The sequence below is a fragment of the Chelonia mydas genome, chromosome 2, assembly GCF_015237465.2.
Source record: "Chelonia mydas isolate rCheMyd1 chromosome 2, rCheMyd1.pri.v2, whole genome shotgun sequence".
Taxonomy (NCBI): domain Eukaryota; kingdom Metazoa; phylum Chordata; order Testudines; family Cheloniidae; genus Chelonia; species Chelonia mydas.
The window spans coordinates 234344196-234363133 of NC_057850.1; the positions used below are offsets into that span (position 1 = coordinate 234344196).

The 18938-nt window shown below is 41.8% G+C and overlaps 1 protein-coding gene across 16 annotated transcripts in view; it reads right to left on the bottom strand.

Moving 5' to 3' along the window:
* The window catches only part of PARD3 (par-3 family cell polarity regulator), a 645228-nt gene that overhangs the window by 250518 nt on the left and 375772 nt on the right, over positions 1–18938 (bottom strand). For all 16 annotated transcript variants that reach the window (XM_043541461.1, XM_043541458.1, XM_037890968.2 and 13 more), the window contains 2 exons: positions 5472–5597; positions 3550–3932 (listed from right to left, as the gene is read on the bottom strand). In XM_043541461.1, coding sequence (XP_043397396.1) covers positions 3550–3932; positions 5472–5597 — 509 coding nt within the window. The remainder of the gene's footprint in view (positions 1–3549; positions 3933–5471; positions 5598–18938) is intronic.

Sequence of the window (18938 nt, forward strand, 5' to 3'; positions counted from 1 at the left end):
GCAATGGGGGAGGTTTAGATTGGATATTAGGAAAAACTTTTTCACTAAGAGGGTGGTGAAACACTGGAATGCGTTACCTAGGGAGGTGGTAGAATCTCCTTCCTTAGAGGTTTTTAAGGTCAGGCTTGACAAAGCCCTGGCTGGGATGATTTAACTGGGACTTGGTCCTGCTTTGAGCAGGGGGTTGGACTAGATGACCTTCTGGGGTCCCTTCCAACCCTGATATTCTATGATTCTATGATTCTATGAAGAGTGTGGTGACAATACCAGCCCAGCATATCTCAGTAAATGAGACTTACCATCACTTCTGTGGTGCTACTACAAAGCAGCCTGCAGAGCCATCCCACACAGTTCACAGAATCATAAAATATCAGGGTTGGAAGGGACCTCAGGAGGTCGTCTAGTCCAACCCCATGTTTAAAGCAGGACCAATCCCCAATTTTTGCCCCAGATCCCTAAATGGCCCCCTCAAGGATTGAACTCACAACCCTGGGTTTAGCAGGCCAATACTCAAACCACTGAGCTATCTCTCCCCTCCTGCCCCTCCTCCCCGCACTGAGCTATCCCTCCCAACTGGTCTACATCCCCTGTCTCAAAGTGGAGAGTGCAGCCTTGCTCAAGAATTATGAGGCATCTGGTGACCCAGATGTCACTGACCACCTGACCGAATCATTGGACATTGCTCGCCGAGCCAGACAGGAGGAGATGACCGAGAGGATGAGGTTTACCCACTCCAGCCGCAAGTGTTGCAGTCTGCTCCAACACCATGGAGCAGCGCAACAGCCACCTGCACTCTGCCAACCCTCAGTGACACCCAACCAGGTAGCCAGACACCTACTTAAAGTGGCCAGAACACCTTTGGAGAAACAGGTGCGAAGACAATTGAGGAACGAATGGTGCATGTTTAAACGTGTACATCAGAAGCTACCCAGAACCACTAGCTGGAACAGAGCTGGAACAGAAACTGGGTAGCATCAAATGTGGAACAGCTGTGGGCTATGGCAACATATCTCCACAATTCCTGAAAAACCTTGGCCCCTGTGCTCAGCTTTGGCTTGTGAAATTCTTCCCCAAGATCACCAGTGAAGATATATCACTGAAGATATGGTGCACCGCAAAAGTCATTGGCCTCCTAAAGCCTGGAAAGGACCGAAGTCAAACATCAAGCTGTCATCCCATATCATTATTGTTGGTGTGCTTCAAGGCACTGGAGCACTTGGTCCTTCAGTGCATATTACCCAACAGGGAGAGAATTTTGCGCCCTGACCAAGCCAGCTTTCGCCGAGACCGTAGCACTTGCGACCAAGTACTCGTGCTGACCACATCTGTTTAAATGTCTTCCAAAGAAACTTGAAAACAGGTGCTGTTTTCATTGACCTAACAGCGATGTACGATATGGTATGGCACACTGGCCTGCTCGTGAAGGTATCACAGGTCCTGCTACCTTGGGTCATAGGCGTTGTTGAACTGTTCCTCCGCGATAGGCAGTTCAGAGTCCATGTGCAGGAGAAGACGAGTGCTTAGAGACGACAGAGCAACGGGTTACCCCAGGGCTCTGTGCTTTCTCCAACCCTGTTCAATCTTTACATCAATGACCTGTCAACAACAGAGTCACGAAAGTTCATTTACGCAGACAACATCTGTTGCGGTTCCCAGGCCCAGATGTTTCACAAGCTTGATGCCACCTTAAACCGGGACATGACCATAGTTAGCTGACTACTGTAAGAGTTGGCGCCTCCACCCAAGCATCATAAAAACAGTCTGCAGCTTTTTCCATCTTCATCACGCCAGGGCAACTCGAGAACTGAATATCTATCTGAATGGTCAGAAGGTGACCTTGGAGTTACCAAGCCCACCTGAAGAAGACAGCAGCTAAAGTTAAGGCGCGCAATAATCTTCTTAGCAAACAGGCAGATTCGTCATAGGGTGCTTGTGCTCCAACTTTGTGGATGTCAGCTATTGCTACCTCGTACTCAGTGGTGGAATACTGCGCACCAGTATGGAGCTGATTGTCACACACAAAACTGGCGGATATGCAGTTACATGCCGCCATCCATATCATCTCCGGCACTAAGCGTCCAACTCCACACCCATGGCTTCCAATTCTGAGCAATACTGCCCCATCTTATATCAGATGAGAGGTTGCCACTGGCAAGTTACTGGAGAAAGTATGCGCCAACTCAAGCTTGCCGCTGCACAATAATCTTTTTAACCACCAGCTGCACGTCTGCCATCATGTCGCCCATTGTGGTCTCATCCGCCACGCCAGGATGTTAGGGCAGAAACACTCTGGCGAGAGGAATGGATATGTGTTATAATCCCCAGCCAGTCCCTCATCGCCGACCCCACAATCTGCCCACCTGGGTTTGACCTGCCCCATCGCCAATGGTCCCTGCTGAACAGGTTCTGGACCAAGCAAGGTCTCTGTGCAGCCAACCAGTATCGCTGGGGCCTTCATGACAGCCCTTTGTGCAGCTGCAGCACCACACAGATGACGACACACATGGTCGAGAAATGCCTGCTGACTAGGTTCAGCGGTGGCCTAGAAGAACTGCATCACGCCACTGAAAGTGCCATTGCTTGGCTAGGCGACTGTGTACACACTAAATAAATAAATATAGCTCTAAGAATGTAGTGTTGCTGTAGCTGTGTCAGTTCCAGATTATGTGAGAGACAAGGTGGGGTAGGGGGGTGTGGCTTAAAGCTCAAAAGCTTGTCTCTCTCACCTACAGAAGTTGGTCTAATGAAAGATATTGCCTCACCCACCTTGTCGCTCTATATGCGCATACATATATAGAGATATGCAAATACCAGACACATTACAATACAAGCATGTGCACGCGCACACACAAATAGAGTAGTTTCGCTCCCCTAAAACTTGATTACCATCAAACTCAAATTACAGTATCCTAAGGCTCAGCATGAGAAATATCAGCAGTTATATCAGGCAGTGATCTCGACTGAATATCTCACAACCCTGCAGAGTAAGAAACAACAGCCTTATATAATTCGAAAGAGGAAATTCCAAGATTTTCAACTGGATGTGCAAAACTGCTTTCTAGTGAAGGTAGAGCTGAGATATTAGACTTAAGTCATGAAGTTTTTAATTTTTAGATACAGAATATAGTAATTTGGGGAGGTTTTAAAAAATATTTACCAGTTACATTTTTCCTCTCCCACTGGGCCCATTTCAATAGGACTTACAGTAACTAAGGCACCTGGCCTTTACAGGTTGGGAGGTACAAAAAGATCTTCCAATAAAATGTTTTAGTCCTCTTCAAAATGTTTCAAAAATAACTTTCCGTAAAATATGCTGTCTATACAGAATGCGTGATGGGTTGCTGTGGCATTTTATTTGGGATAATTTACATAATTTGCACATTGCTTCAACACTTATGAGTAATATGGCCATACCAAACTCAAGCCAACAGACTACATTAGGCTTTCATGGAGAGAGAGAGAGAGAGAGAGAGAGAGAGAAGTCCACACATATTACACTATATATACACACATCCTCAATATAAATTACTTCAGAAACATGCTCCTTACCTTTTCTCAGTTGTATATTAAGTCTCTTCCCTATCTTTTTGGTGTTATAACCACTGTTTGTAGTGGAGGTAAGAACTTTTTGAGGTGATGGAGCCAGGCCCGATGGTGGTTTCCCTGATGAATTCACACTATGAGGTAGCTGTGAGTAAGAGTCTGTTTGATCTGTCTGGTTACTCATTCTAGATATTCTTTGTAATGTGTGAAGTCCAGCATTGTTAATACTCTTGTTGTCGATATACTGGGAATCAGGGCTAAACCGGCTGGAGTAGTACATGTTCTTCTCACTTTGGGATAACTGTTCATACTGCTCTTTATTTGCTGCAGGAACCACATGGAACCAAATGATGGGCGTACGCATGGCTTGACGAAACATATGCTGTGCTCTAGGTTTCAGAATCAATACAAAATTAACAAATTAAGACTGGCAGACGACAAGACATTACAAGCATAATTACTGGTGTTAATTAAGCAACATGAGCTGACAGACATACTGCTGAAACAAATGAAAAAAACCTGAATTTGTTCATTAGTCTACCATGGCTTCTTTTTGCTAAGGATTATTTCCATAGGGCCACGTAGTACAGCTGAAAAATTCTTAAAAACTAAATATACGTTAAATATACATTAAAGTTCTGTACACGCTAAATATCACAGCAGCAACTTAAACCATAATTATTCTGTGTGGCTTATTAAATAATTAACAGCATCTGTAAATACAATAATTGCAATGGTGACAGAAACTAAATATGGTTTTCATTGCAATTTCTTACAACACAAAATGGAGTGTTTTTTCCCCACATTGTCCCATTCATATGTCCCATTCATATGTCCCAGTCCCTCCCTCAAAACCTTCCTCAGGACCTTCTTTTTCTGAAATGTCTACAATAAATTGCTCAGCTGATAATAGTCAGTCAACATTTAACTGGAATATAAATACATTCATGCACCACTTTATGTGTTTGTCTGTTTTCTTAGGTCCCAGTCTTGCAAAAACTTAAACTCATACTTAATTTCCTGCCCATTAGTAGCCTCACTGAGTTCAATGAGAGTCTTGTCTTTTCATTGACACCAATGGGGTTTTGATCATTGTCTTAGAACACGAGCTCTACAGGACAGGGATTTTTTTTTTAACTATACTTCTGCACAATGGTGTCCCAATCCTGGTTAGGACTAATAGAAACTAATGCATTACAAATAACAACGAATGCACAACTGTCGGTTTAAGACATCATTCCTTTAGTTGACAATATATTATATACTGAAAGGAAATTTACTTCTTACAAAAATCTAATGATATATTCCTCAAAAATATATATATTCTGCCCTCCGCCCCCTGCGATATGAATATTTACTTTCTTTTCTAGATTTTTGGACCTGTTTTCATTTAAAAAAAAAATTCTTGATTTAACATTCTGGCCTTCCGTCAAAGTCCAGCCTCCTACAAATCGAATTTCTACAGGAAACCTTCAGCTACTTTGTTTACAGTGTCTTATTTTCACACACACAAAATCACAAATGTTTTAAAATGTTAAACATACAGGACTCCATGTTGCCCTCATATACGCAGCTTGCATACTGTAAATATACAAAAACAAGAACCATGACTGATTTTTCAAAACAAAACCAGGCTCAGTTTATCATCTGGTGAAGAAGAAAAAATGGGCTCATAATGTTTAAGAAACAAGGCATAATTTATCAGACAACTGAAAAGTCACATATATTCTGATGGCAGTAATTATCCTGTAGTTTTGTAGCTTGACTAATTAAAAGAAAAATGCTCTAAAACTGTAAGCTATTTCTTTCCTCTATAAAAAAGAGGTTAGACAATTTGTTTTTAAATGCTTTATTTCCTCAAATTACTGCAATAAGCAATGGTTAAAGATTAAAGAAAAAGCAGTAAGTTGTACAGTAAATGCACTTACTGTTCAAATCTCCTATTGCGAAGGTCTCCATCATTAATCCTGACAATACAATCATTCTCATGAAAAAGGTTTTCTTGTTCAGCTTTTCCACCTTTCTCCAGTCGTTTTACTAATAACCCCAGGGTTCTGGAACATTAAGATTACAAATGATTACACATCTAATATTTCCTCAGTACATAACGTCCCCGATTTAATATGCTTTCATGATAATCACTAAGCCTACCCTCTGCTTAAAGCAGTACTACTTAACTAAAGAAACAGCTGTTCAGGAGCAGGATATCAAAGTTCCAAATCACTTATAAACATTACCTGAATTAGGATCCACCCTTACATAAAAAAAAGACTATCAGGGCATTACTTTTTTGAAATAAGAATATACAATACTGTCTGCATTTAAAATTCAAGCAGGAGCAGCCAGTACATCTCAGTTGACATCACAGTGCAGGTTGATGCAAGAAGCCTGGATTTCTGACTCTTACATGTTTGGCTCCAGGCAGCAACACGAAGGTGATAGTCTGCATGTTCTCAGTAAGGCAACTGAAGGAGGGCACAGCACGTTTAATTCACACCTCAACGCTTCCAGTTAATAGAGAAATCCTCAGCCATTACTACTACTACTGCATGGGTGACAATTGATGATATACCAGATAAAAGACAAGCATAGAATGAAGGGATAAGTAGAAGATTTAGGAACCCTACTTGGGGTTTACATCCTAAGTAAAACAATTGAAAAAACAGAAAATAAAACAACATTCTCTGATTTCTTTGAGTTACAGAAATCCATTATTGTTACTTGTAAAACAGTAAGGGAGAAAACTGCAACAGAAGTGTGATCTTTAAGTAGACAAAAAGAACGAGGAGTACTTGTGGAACCTTAGAGACTAACAAATTTATTTGAGCATAAGCTTTCGTGGGCTAAAACCCACTTCATTGGATGCATGCAGTGGAAAATACAGTAGAAAGATATATAGATATAGATATATACATATGCAGAGAACATAAAAAATGGGCGTTGCCATACACACAATAATGAGAGTGATCAATTAAGGTGAGCTATCATCAGCAGGAGAAAAAAACCTTCTGTAGTGATAATCAGGACGGCCCATTTCCAACCGTTGACAAGACGGCGAGAGTAACAGTGTGTGTGTGTGGGGGGGGGGGAGAATAAGTATTGGGAAATAGTTTTACTTTGTGTAATGACCCATCCACTCCCCGTCTTTATTCAAGCCTAATTTAATGGGGTCCAGTTTGCAAATTAATTCTAATTCAGCAATCTCTTTTTGGACTCTGTTTTTGAAGTTTTTTTGTTGTAATATTGCGACTTTTAGGTCTGTAATCGAGTGACCAGGGAGGTTGAAGTGTTCTCCGACTGGCTTTTGAATGTTATAATTCTTGACATCTGATTTGTGTCCATTTATTCTTTTACGTAGAGACTGTCCAGTTTGACCAATGTACATGGCAGAGGGGCATTGCTTGCACATGATGGCATATATCACATTGGTAGATGTGCAGGTGAACGAGCCTCTGATACTGTGGCTGATGTGATTAGGCCCTATGATGGTGTCCCCTGAATAGATATGTGGACACAGTTGGCAACGAGCTTTGTTGCAAGCATAGGTTCCTGGGTTAGTGTTTTTGTTGTGTGGTGTGTGGTTGCTGGTGAGTATTTGCTTCAGGTTGGGGGGCTGTCTGTCTCCCAAGATCTGTGAGAGTGAGGTATCATCCGTCAGGATGGGTTGTAGATCCTTGATGGTGAGCTAGAGAGGTTTTAGTTGGGGGTTGAAGGTGACGGCTAGTGGCGTTCTGTTATTTTCTTTGTTGGGCCTGTCCTGTAGTAGGTGACTTCTGGGTACTCTTCTGGCTCTGTCAATCTGTGTTTTCACTTCAGCAGGTGGGTACTGTAGTTGTAAGAATGCTTGATAGAGATCTTGTAGGTGTTTGTCTCTGTCTGAGGGGTTGGAGCAAATGTGGTTGTATCTTAGAGCTTGGCTGTAGACAATGGATTGTGTGGTGTGGTCTGGATGAAAGCTGGAGGCATGTAGGTAAGTATTGCGGTCAGTAGGTTTCTGGTGTTTATGTGACCGTCGCTTATTAGCACAGTAGTGTCCAGGAAGTTGATCACTTGCGTGGACTGGTCCATGCTGAGGTTGATGGTGGGATGGAAATTGTTGAAATCATGATGGAATTCCTCAAGGGCTTCTTTTCCATGGGTCCAGATGATGAAGATGTCATCAATGTAGCACAAATAGAGTAGGGCATTAGAAGACGAGAGCTGAGGAAACGTTGCTCTAAATCAGCCATAAAAAAGTTGGCATACTGTGGGGCCATGCGGGTACTGACAGCAGTGCCGCTGACTTGAAGCTATACATTGTCCCCAAATGTGAAATAGTTATGGATGAGGACAAAGTCACAAAGTTCAGCCACCAGGTTTGCCATGACATTATCAGGGATACTGTTCCTGACGGCTTGTAGTCTATCTTTGTGGACTATCTTCCTACTGTATGTTCCACTGCATGCATCCGATGAAGTGGGTTTTAGCCCACGAAAGCTTATGCTCAAATAAATTTGTTAGTCTCTAAGGTGCTACAAGTACTCTTCGTTCTTTTTGCCGATACAGATTAACAGGGCTACCACTCTGAAACCTGTCACCACTTAAGTAGACAGTTTACCCTGAAGTAACCAGGTCAAATTTAGTCTAGGTCACTAGAGATGAAAAATAATTACACTCTGATGGCCTGTGAGCAATGAGCTGGTTACCTCTGTCTAGTCTGTATTGCACAAGGGGCCCAAGCCCCCCTTACGGGCATTCTCAAAGAGGCAGAGGTGAACTAACATCCAGCCTAAAACTATCCTCTCATAATTAAAGATGCCCCTTCAGGTCAGGGTTGTGATATTTTGACAGGGCAATGAGTAAGCAGACTGAGTCAGTGTTTAGGACTGACAATCCACACATTACATTTACTTTTTTTAAAAATCACCACCTTAACTTCCGCATGACAAAGACAGGACCATATATGCCAGTGGTTCTCAACCCACGTCCTGCAGGCCACTTGAGGCCCAGTCAGCACACAGCTGCGGCCCATGTGAAATCCTCAGGGCCATACAGGTAGTATACATATTGTATGGATGTGCCCTACATAACATATAAGAGAGCTGCATATGCAGTGGGCACGACGGTTAATTTGGTTGAGACCCCGCTGATATATACACTGTTCAAGCAGAATGCATACCTAGAAGCGAATGAGGCGGCACATTGAAATTTAATGGGACTCCTCTCATGCTTAAAGTTATGTACACACTGGAGTACCTTGCTGAATCAGGCACAAATGCAAAAGTACTGTCTTTAACTTAGCTTTCCCTGTATAAGTTCTTCACAGACACATACCCCACACAAACAAAACTAATCATACTACGTCTCCTAAAAGCTGAACAGAGAGAGAGAAAGAGTAAGAGTATTATTTATATTTCTATTTTTAAATACTCTGGAGGTGTGAAGATGCTACTTGTGTGTGTGTGGGGGGGGGGGGGGACACAGATAATGGGGATAGTATGTATTTATCATCAGAAAACAGGTGACATGAAAACAGCAAACTATCAAACAAGTGATTAAAATTTAATTCATGCTATTCTGCCAAGAAGCCATATAGAATATCTCCCAAATTCTTAGCATAATTTAGATGCATCAGTGTCTCAGTTCCCAGGAGAACTGCACCTCTAGTCGTCACATGGCTTCAGGTGGAATCATGTGGTTCTCCATTCTCAAGCTAGGACCCTGGCTGCAGTTCCCTAGTACTAACCCTGGTTGTCTCAGCAGGTCAGACTTTGGCTTAAACCCTGCAGTTCTGTTCCCTCCAAGAGCAATGACAGTGGTCAATAGAGTGACCAAACTCCTTAAAGAAACTATTTACTTAGAACAAAATCATTTCAGTGAAAACATACCTTAAAAACAAAAAAAAACCCAGATTGTACACATGTTTAGCTTTTCCGTTAGGCTTACCATTGCCTAGTCTGGGAAGGCCCACTTTTCTTTTGACTCCCTCTACATAGTATCTGTCTGTCTTGCTCGCTCTCTCTCTCCCTCTCCCAGTCTACCTGTCTCCTCAGACAACTTCCAACAAGTGAACACCACCTTGTGTTCTTTTCATCTCCAGGCTCCTAGCTTTGGAAAAACAAGGCTTGAAAATTGGTGGGTAAGAGAGAGAGACTGGATCCTTGAAACTAAAAGACTGTTCCATTGTCTTTCAAGTGTGTTCTGGGGTATCCATATCTAGTTCTACTGAGTTTCTTTCCTCATTGGTCTTTCTACAGCCCCCTATCAAATTAGATCAGTACAGTTATATAGGCATTTCTAATATACAACCACAGTTATACAGTAACTTCATCTCACCTCCTAGGTCACACACAATGTTCATAAAATTATTAGAGCTCAGTATTTGTAATGATTACACAGCAATTCCTGTCTGTCACAATCAGTAAAACAGAAAACTCTTTAATAATAGCTCCTGATTACATCTATTTTTCTTTGGCTTCATTGCAAAATGTCTTGATCACATCACTGGGATTTTAAAATTATAGTGTGTAATTACAAAATAAAATTTTACCAGGATGTTCTGTCTCTTAGTTGGGGAAAAGCACTAAAAATAACATTCATAACTGTTGATTACACAAAATACTTTTATTCCTCTAAGTAAAATATAAAGTAATGCTAAAACAGTTTGCATGCATTTATTACAACATTTTGCACGATAATTACAGTTTCCATGCAGCCTAAGCTATAGTTAAGGCTGTTAAAAAACCAATCCATTTTCACTCATTAAGCTTTCTGAAATTATCTCAGGGAGATTAAACTTTCCACCATTCTGTCTGTCAGCCCAAAAGTGGGGTTCTGGGAAAGGGCATTATTTTTATTGTTACCCCCTTGGGTTGTTTTTTTACTGAAATCTGACAAACATTCAACTTGTTCAAATAGGATAAAAAAAATACATTTTTGATAAAATTCTCCTCGTGTAGAGGTGCACCATGAAGTCCTAATATAGGACTGAAGTGGGATGTAAGTGGTGCTTAGGGCCTTATGCTAGTCCCTAAAATGGATGTCCATACAATTTATCATTGCATTTTGTTTGGGACAATAGTGCTGAAAATCCCACCCTAAATTCTGTGCCCTGATGCATCCCCAATTCAGATTGTAACACAGTTGCGTGGCACAGCCGCACCTGTTGAAGCCAAAAATCAATCCCTCTCCCTGTTCACACAGCACAGATTGGTGGATGACAGTAGGGAAATACTGACCATACACAGTGCCTCCCTTACTTTATAAAAGGAGTTGGCTCTCCTCCCCATACCTAACAGTTGAGAAGACTATGCAGCCCTCAAGGGACGTCTCCACTCACAGCTTCAAAAAGGAGCCATCAAGAGTGGGTCCAAAGTACACGATACTCTACACCCCACATAGTGATCAAGGATGAGGAAGAAACAGATCCCAGCAAGTCACATTCCTTCACACCCAAAAGAGAAAACAACTTCTCCTTTTCTTATAAAATAAGAAACTCTTATTAATAAACTCTTTGGGAACCTCTTTCTTCCACCCCCACCCCCACCCCAGCAACACTTTTGCATGGGCTCAACTTGTACATTTGCCTGGGCTCAAGGTCCACGTATAAATCAGGATGTGGGCAAACATATACCTATATACAATCAAAAGGCACACAAGATGTGCTTTGTTAAGGGAGAAGATCCTCTATTTCTATTTTAATTAAAAAATAAAGCCCTACAGTATATAATGGCATAAATAATACTTCACTTTAGTGTAATGGTGACACTATAACCTATTCAAACTCTCATAGCTATTGGTGTCACCAGAACACTTGAGGTATTTATAGATTTCTTTTTATTTTGAGATTAGTTACCTATTAATTTCACCTTACTTTATTTTTTTTTTTTTTGGTATAATGATTGCTATTGTTATCCTTTCTAGTGGAGTTGTATTAACCTACTGATAATATAGGACACATCTTATTTTCTGCATGATTCATTGTTTCTGAAACCTATCCACATAAGCGCTCAAATCTAATAAAAACCTTATTAATCCTAACCACTGGTAAAATAATGTAATACAGAAACAAACTACATGTCAAAATTGCAATTACTCTCATTAAACAAAGCTTACAAGTTCTATTAATGCAGGAATGCTCAGCTCAGTTGCAGCATCTGGCATTCATGGAGATCTTGCTTTTTACCCAATATTAGAGCTGGATGGACTAAAGAACATACAGCCGAAGTGGCATAACTAGCAATTAGAGCTGGGTGGAGAACAGAAATTCCATTCTGTGAAGGATTTTCAGTTTTCAAAATGTGTTTTCATTTCAGTTAGGAACAAAAGTTGAAAATCTCTAAATAATCCACAAAAGAAAACGTTTTTAAAAATGTTTGGGGCCCAATCAAAAGGTTTACATTCAATTTTGTCTTTTTAAAATTTTAGCATATATAATACAAAATTTTAAAAAAATCAAAACAAAAGTTCATTTCAAAAGGAAAAACTGGGATGTTTCAGCACTGTCAGAACCCCTCCCTTTTTTTTTCCCCCTCAGAAACAAAAGGTTGGTGAATGGTGATGAGATTATGCAAAGGATTTCATTTATATAGAACGGTATATTCCAATGGAATATAGTTCCATCAATTTTTTTCCAAGCAGCTCTACTAGTGATCAAAAAGGGGGTGACTAGCCTTAGTCAAATTTAAACTCAGCATCCTCCTGGTTTCTAATCAACTGCTGTAAGCACTAGAGATCACATCCCTTTTTTACATACACAGACAGTTTGCATGTTGGGAAAAGGCATAATACTGTATCACAGTTTAAACACACACTCAGGAATGTTTTCCAATACAACTCTTTCAGAGATGGAATAAATTGCCCCAAGATTTGGCAAGAACCTAGTTTCCCACACAATTTTAATAGTAATTTCCACTCATGTTGCTGCATCATAACAGTAGTTTAACGTAGAGGTATACTCAGAAATGTTACTCTAAAAATGGTGTTGTTTGGATTCATGTTCATTCTTGCAATGACTCCACATTTCATTTGCTCATTTTAGAAGTAAAAGGATTTTTTGCAGACTTACTGTGGAATCTACAAAATAAATTGGATTCTTTCCTTGTCAAGGACCACCACCAGTCTTCCCAGTCAATGGAGCTCTGCAGCATAGATGTAGTTCACATGTAAGTATAGTAAACACATACATATTCTGCAGCTCGGCCAGGGATATTAGTGATGATGTGTAACAAGGAAGAACCCTGCCTGACCTTCTGATTCCAGGACTCTTTTGCAGACTTGACTGTTCAGTTTTTTGTGTGTTTTTTTTTAAACCTGAAAACCAAGCACAATTGGGCTGGCATCTAGAGGAAAAACAAACACGAAATACCAGTGCCATTTTAGGGAGTTCTTTTTAAGAATATATACATGAATGGTATATTCCTACCTAGGAAAATGCATCATGTTAGAAAACATCTTAATTAACCGGTTCTAACTAACATGATTTTAAGTAAAAGGGCAAATTATTTTTAAAAATATATTTTTAAACCCTACGGGGTTAACTGTAACCAGATAACATGTTTTTAAACATTACTAGTCCTTGTCTATGCTACATGCTACCTCAGACTAGAAAACAGGCTAATTCTCACATTTTAAAGAACATTGTACATTTTCTCAGTGTAGACAAGGCCTTAGCCTAGGAACTCTCCAAGACTGGGATTGAATTTCTTATAAGCTCTGCAAAGAACTCTGCAAACTTATGACCCAGTAGAAATTACAATGATGTATGAAAATTGCTCTCCAGGCTGTGCTTTACACCAGCTTAATTTTAACTGGGAGGGAGAGCAGAAATGGCAAACCACTGAGATCTTCTGTCTTTACACTTGTTTAGATATATAATTAGGAATTTAACTGCTTTGATTATATTAACACTTGCACCACTATATTTCCACAAGGTTCATTAGCCTAATTATACAATTAAAACAAATTCAGCCACACATGTTAACATTTCACTTCTAAGTATAAATTACAATGAATGATAAAACTGGAAATAAGCACAAATGTTTTACTGACATCTAAATTGCCTGAGATCTTCTTTGAAAATGTGAACTCCCCACAATTGCCACCCAGCTGTATGGGAATTATCATAATTTATCTTAATAAAAGCTGACAGTGTAAACACCATGAGCGTAATAAGAACATTACACTGAATATGCCAGAATATGGTTCAGCTATCACTGCCCATTGCACACACGCATTGAAGTTATTCACCTGTTAACTTTGATCCAGTTTCAATTGAATCAATTGAGACACAAATTAAAATAGTCAACTAAAACTGTTTAAAGAACATAACTAACACACAAGGCAATGACTAGAGTAAAAGTATTTCTATAAAACAACTACTGATTCTGAAACAAAAAAATAACAGGGTCGTTGGCACACATAAAGCTGTGCAGTGATGAAAATTGCCACAGAACATTGCCACTAAAACATAAAAGCAATACCATCATACTAGAAAGTGAGGCCTTGTCTAGTCAATTAAATGGTCATAGCTGACAGGCCCAAAGGAGGACACCAACCCAAACCTTTCCTACAATATTCAAATATTTCATTGCCCCACCCTAGCGGTGTTATAATAGTGCTCAACATTTTCATTCCAGAGGCTCAAGCTTGTTTTCCATTCTTGAACTCTCAGTTCTCAGATTGGCTAAAATGATGAGGTTCCATACAACCTTCCGGAGAAGGCGGTGAGACCAAGAATGCCTTGAGTTACTCAACAGCAGCCCATCTGGATGATGATGAAATGGGACTGACTGGCAGCAAAGGGACGCTCTTCCAGTCATTTGTGTCTTTGAGAATTAAGGCTACAATGCAGGGCCTTGAGGATGGGGAATCAATTAGAAGAATAAATGGGGAGGATTTTCAATGCTCCAGTGGGGAGACAAAACACACCCATGCGGCTGCAAAAATAAAGTCTGGCATAAAGGAATTTCAGTATAAACAATGGCTACCAGATATTGCTTCAGTTTTCTTTGCATCTTAAACAACTAAAGTAGCAAAACAAAGGAGTAAACTTTACTGAAAAAATGGCAACAAATTTTAAAGTGATTTGTTAACTTTGGAACATAAAAGGGACTTAACACACACATTGGAAATGAAAAAAATATGATAGAAAAGAGCACCATGCAACAGAAAAATCAATCAGAATTCTTCAGCAGGGGAACTTTATGTACGTCAGTGTCTACCTTCATATAAATGCAGAGATTATTTACACACCAAAATCTGTCAAAGTAATATTAAGGTTGTAATTTACAATGACAAAAATAAGGAAATTCATAGTTCAGTCTGTGCTATTCGATCCCTTCTTCATGGTTCCCAAAATACCATGAAGGGCCAGATAGATAAAGATTACAGTAAATCCAGACCAAGTTATACTACCTTATAAGACACAGACTTTGATTTATATGGTCTAAATTTATGGACGATAAATGGGATGTGGTGGAGAAGCCGATGTTCGGATCTGACTTGCACTAAGCAACCACCAAGGAAAGGAAGACATGAATTTCCTTCCTCCACCTTGGTGAAAACATAGCGACAATCACAGGTGTCGACTTTCTGATTTCCCTGGGGGATGCTTTACCCCCAAGGCCCCACCTCGCCTCCAAGTGTGCCCCACCCTTGCTCCATCTTTTCCTGCCCCTGCTTCTCCCTCTCCCTGCCCCAACACCTCTTGCCCACTGCTGAACAGCTGATCAGTGGTGAGCGGGAGGCACTGGGCGGGGGAGGAGCTGATCGGCAGGGCCTGCCAGTGGGCTGCTGAGCATGCACTATTCTTTTTCCATGGGTGCTCCAGCCCTGGAGCATCCACAGAGTTGGTGCCTATGATGCCAATGACAGGCCAAAGTGAAGTACTGTTCATTGTTGTTGGCCCACTACAATGAATCTCACTAACTTCTCGTGACTTGGCAGTATTGCCACATGGAAGTAGGCATCCTGGAGACTGAGGGTGGCAAACCAGTCATTGCAATCTAAGGAAGGAAGGAAGGACTGACATTAGGGAAATCATGCAAAATCTTATGTATTTGATTAACATGTTAAGATTCTGAAAGTCCAATATGGGTCTTTGACCCCCTTGGACTTGGGTCAGAAATTATCATGATTGAAGTCCCTTTCCTCAATGGTGACAGTGAACTTGTATGGCCATTACCGTAACTAGAGTCTGAACTTCTTGAAGGAGCACTGACTTATGAGACGGTCTCTATAAAGGTACAAGGTAGGTGAGCGAGAAAGTGATGTGGAAAGAAATTGGATAGAATATTCCAGGCTCAAAGTGCATAGGACCCATTTGTCTGTTGTTATGGCTTCCCAAGCAATCAACGAAGTGGGACAATCTGTCCCCAAGTTGGGGGAAAGATCACCAACTTCTGTATTGTTGTCCCTGAAGGGGAAGTCAAATGGGCTGATTCCCGAGAGCTGACTGAGGACGCGTATGCTGATTCAAACTGGAGTTGGAGAACCCCTTCTCTGTCATGTCTGCTTCCCCCTCGAAAAATCATGCTGGCTTTGGCAGATAGAAAAACTGCCTATAATACTGTTGTTTCAAGGGTCTATAGTGATGGCTGTTGCAGGCAGGGGTACAGATCACTAATGAGTGAAGGGTAGCAGGAGAGTCTTTGAATGAATGCAAAGTTTCAACAAAACCAAACATCAAAGGGGAAGTCAGTGGCAAGGGTTGGTACCCAAGCCAGTGATTGTCCAGCACCAAAGCTGACAGTGCCAAGAGAGTCTGAGACTGAAACTGAAACCGAGGCCAATGACTGTAGTGGTGGTGACACCGTGTGCGCCAGAACCAAAGAAAGTACTGGAGGACAAGCCACTCAGAGTCTCTGCACCATAGCTGAGGAGACAGACGGACCCTGTACTGGAAGAGGTGCTGACAACACAATGGACTCCTGCCCCAAAGGAGAGTCTGGTACAGAAAAGTAAAGCAAATCCTTTGCTGCCTCATAAGTCTGAAGGGTTGTTGCTACCAACAATGCTTGCACTGATATGGCATTCACTGGTACCAGAATCAACAGTCTCCCTACAGACAGTCGACAGCATAGTACCAATATCTTCCCGCCATGGTACCAGGTCCATAGCTCAGCTCTGCTCTCGGTACCTGAATCTTTGTCTACACTGGCAAGTTTCTGCTCCATAATTTATACCACTTTTATTAAAACGCTAGAATTAAACCATTGTTGCGTGTCCACACTGTGCTCCTTGTGACACTGGAACGCATCCGCATTAGCAGCTCTTGCAGCAGCAAAGACAGCAGTGCATTGTGGTAGCTATCCCACTGTGCAACTGGCTGCAGGGTGCTTTGGGAAAGGTTTGCAATGCCTCATAGGGCAGGCACAGCGTCACATGATGCAGGTTTCCCAATCCCATTGTTCCATGGGCATCCTACTACATTGCCAGCTGCTTTTCAACTGAAGTGGTGGGGGGGAGTGTGTGACAGGGAGTGTGTGTGTATGGAGGTGGGGAGAGACAGTGTTTCGGGGAACAGAGAGTGTGTCAGCATGCTGTCTTGTAAGTTCAGACAGTGGCAGGAAGCAACAAGTCCTGGGGGAGGGGAGGAACCCCAACATCAGCTCCCACCTCCCTCCCTGGGTCTCTGCACAGCACTCTCTAACACACATGCACACACCTGCCTTTGTGTTCAACAGCATGAGCATTCCACATTCATGGTTTGCTCTGTGTCCCGGGGCAGATCAGCACAGCACACAAGGGCTGTCAGAAACGGTGCTTTGAAAGGGGAGGGGCGCATGTCTCCAGCGGAGCCAAGTTCAAAACTATGAGCAGAGCGGGCACGTGAGTCATTATGGGGACAGCTCCAGAGGCCAATTACAACGCAGAAAGCAATCAAATGTCTACACCTGAAATAGAGCGCTGGAGCCTCGGTGCAAATAGCCTTACGACTCTCATCAAGCTGGGTTTTTTGCAGCGCTGCAGCTGAGGAATTTCTGCGCACTAAGTGGCTTGGCAGTGTGTACACATCTGCAGTTTGAGTGCAAAAAGCTGCTTTACTGCACAGAAACTTGCCAGTGTAGACAAGTCCTTTGGGAAGGAGAAGAAGACTGATTCCTCTTTCTCTGCTAAGAAGAGTCCGAGTCCAAGGGTCTGTCAGAGACGACCACACCCGCACTTGCAGACTGCATGTGGGTAACTAGGGCACTCACTTGAGGGACCCAGGGCTGAGGCATGCTCCACGAGGTAGTGTTTGAGGCACTGGTCTCTGGAAATCGCCTATCTTTTCTAGAAAGAGGAGCAGATACTGCACCTCTCTTTAATTTGCCCCTCACTGAGGCAAATGTATGGGGGTCACTATTCGGGGTAGACACGTCACATGACAGGCAGTGCTTAAAGCCTGGCGAATGCTGTATGCAGAGCACTGAAACTAACTATTAAAAATGAACTTTAAAGTAAAAATAAAATAAAATAAAATTTAATGGATAATAACTTCTATTTCCAGATAAGGCAGGAAGCTAAACTGGCTAACTAAGAAGAAAAAAAATCCCCATGAGGTAAATTGCATGGCAAGCTCTGACTAAGGCCACGGACGGTGAAAAGGAACTGAGGGGGCTCAAGGTGGCACTGCCCTTAGGTAGCCTCAAGAGGGGCCATGAGGAGGTGCAGGGCACACATGCCGCCCCAAAGTGTACTGCTGCAGAAAACTCTCTGGCTCTAACACTCGGATGGCACACATACCTGAGTAAAATACACACATGCAACCGCTCAAAGAATGGCAGTGCTCTGCTGCTCCAGGCCTTATACCCCTACTAATAAACAAACCCACCAGATAGGCAGCCACTAAAACCCCAAATATATATTTTTTAAATGTCCATTTGCTGAGCCCAACCTGAACACATACACCAAAAGTTCCCTCTGGCCTGATCTACACTAGGAAATAAGGTTGATATAACTGGCAATTCAGAGGTGTGAAAAATCCACACCTCTGAGCAATGCAGTAAAACCTACCTAATACCCGCTGTAGACAGCATATGTCGATGGGAGAATTCTCCCATTGATCTAGCTACCACCTCTCAGGGAGGTGGATTACCTACCCCAATGAGAGGAACCTTCCTGTTGGCATAGGTAGTGCCTTCACTGAAGTGCTACAGTGACGCAACTATGTCACTATAGCATTTTAGGAATAGACAAGCCCTCAGTAAGCAGAACTGCACTTTAAAGATTTGCAATATTTCCTTGAGTAGCACAAGAATGTTCAAATTGACCCCTGCTTGTTATAAGGCTCTTGGCTATTGCAGGCAGCATGTCACTTAAGATCATGCATTCCTATCAGATATAACACACAGGCATAACTGATAGATGGAGCACATTGTCCTTCACTCTGCAAACCTTGACTATGTCAGTGACAAACGGAATGTTTAACTGGT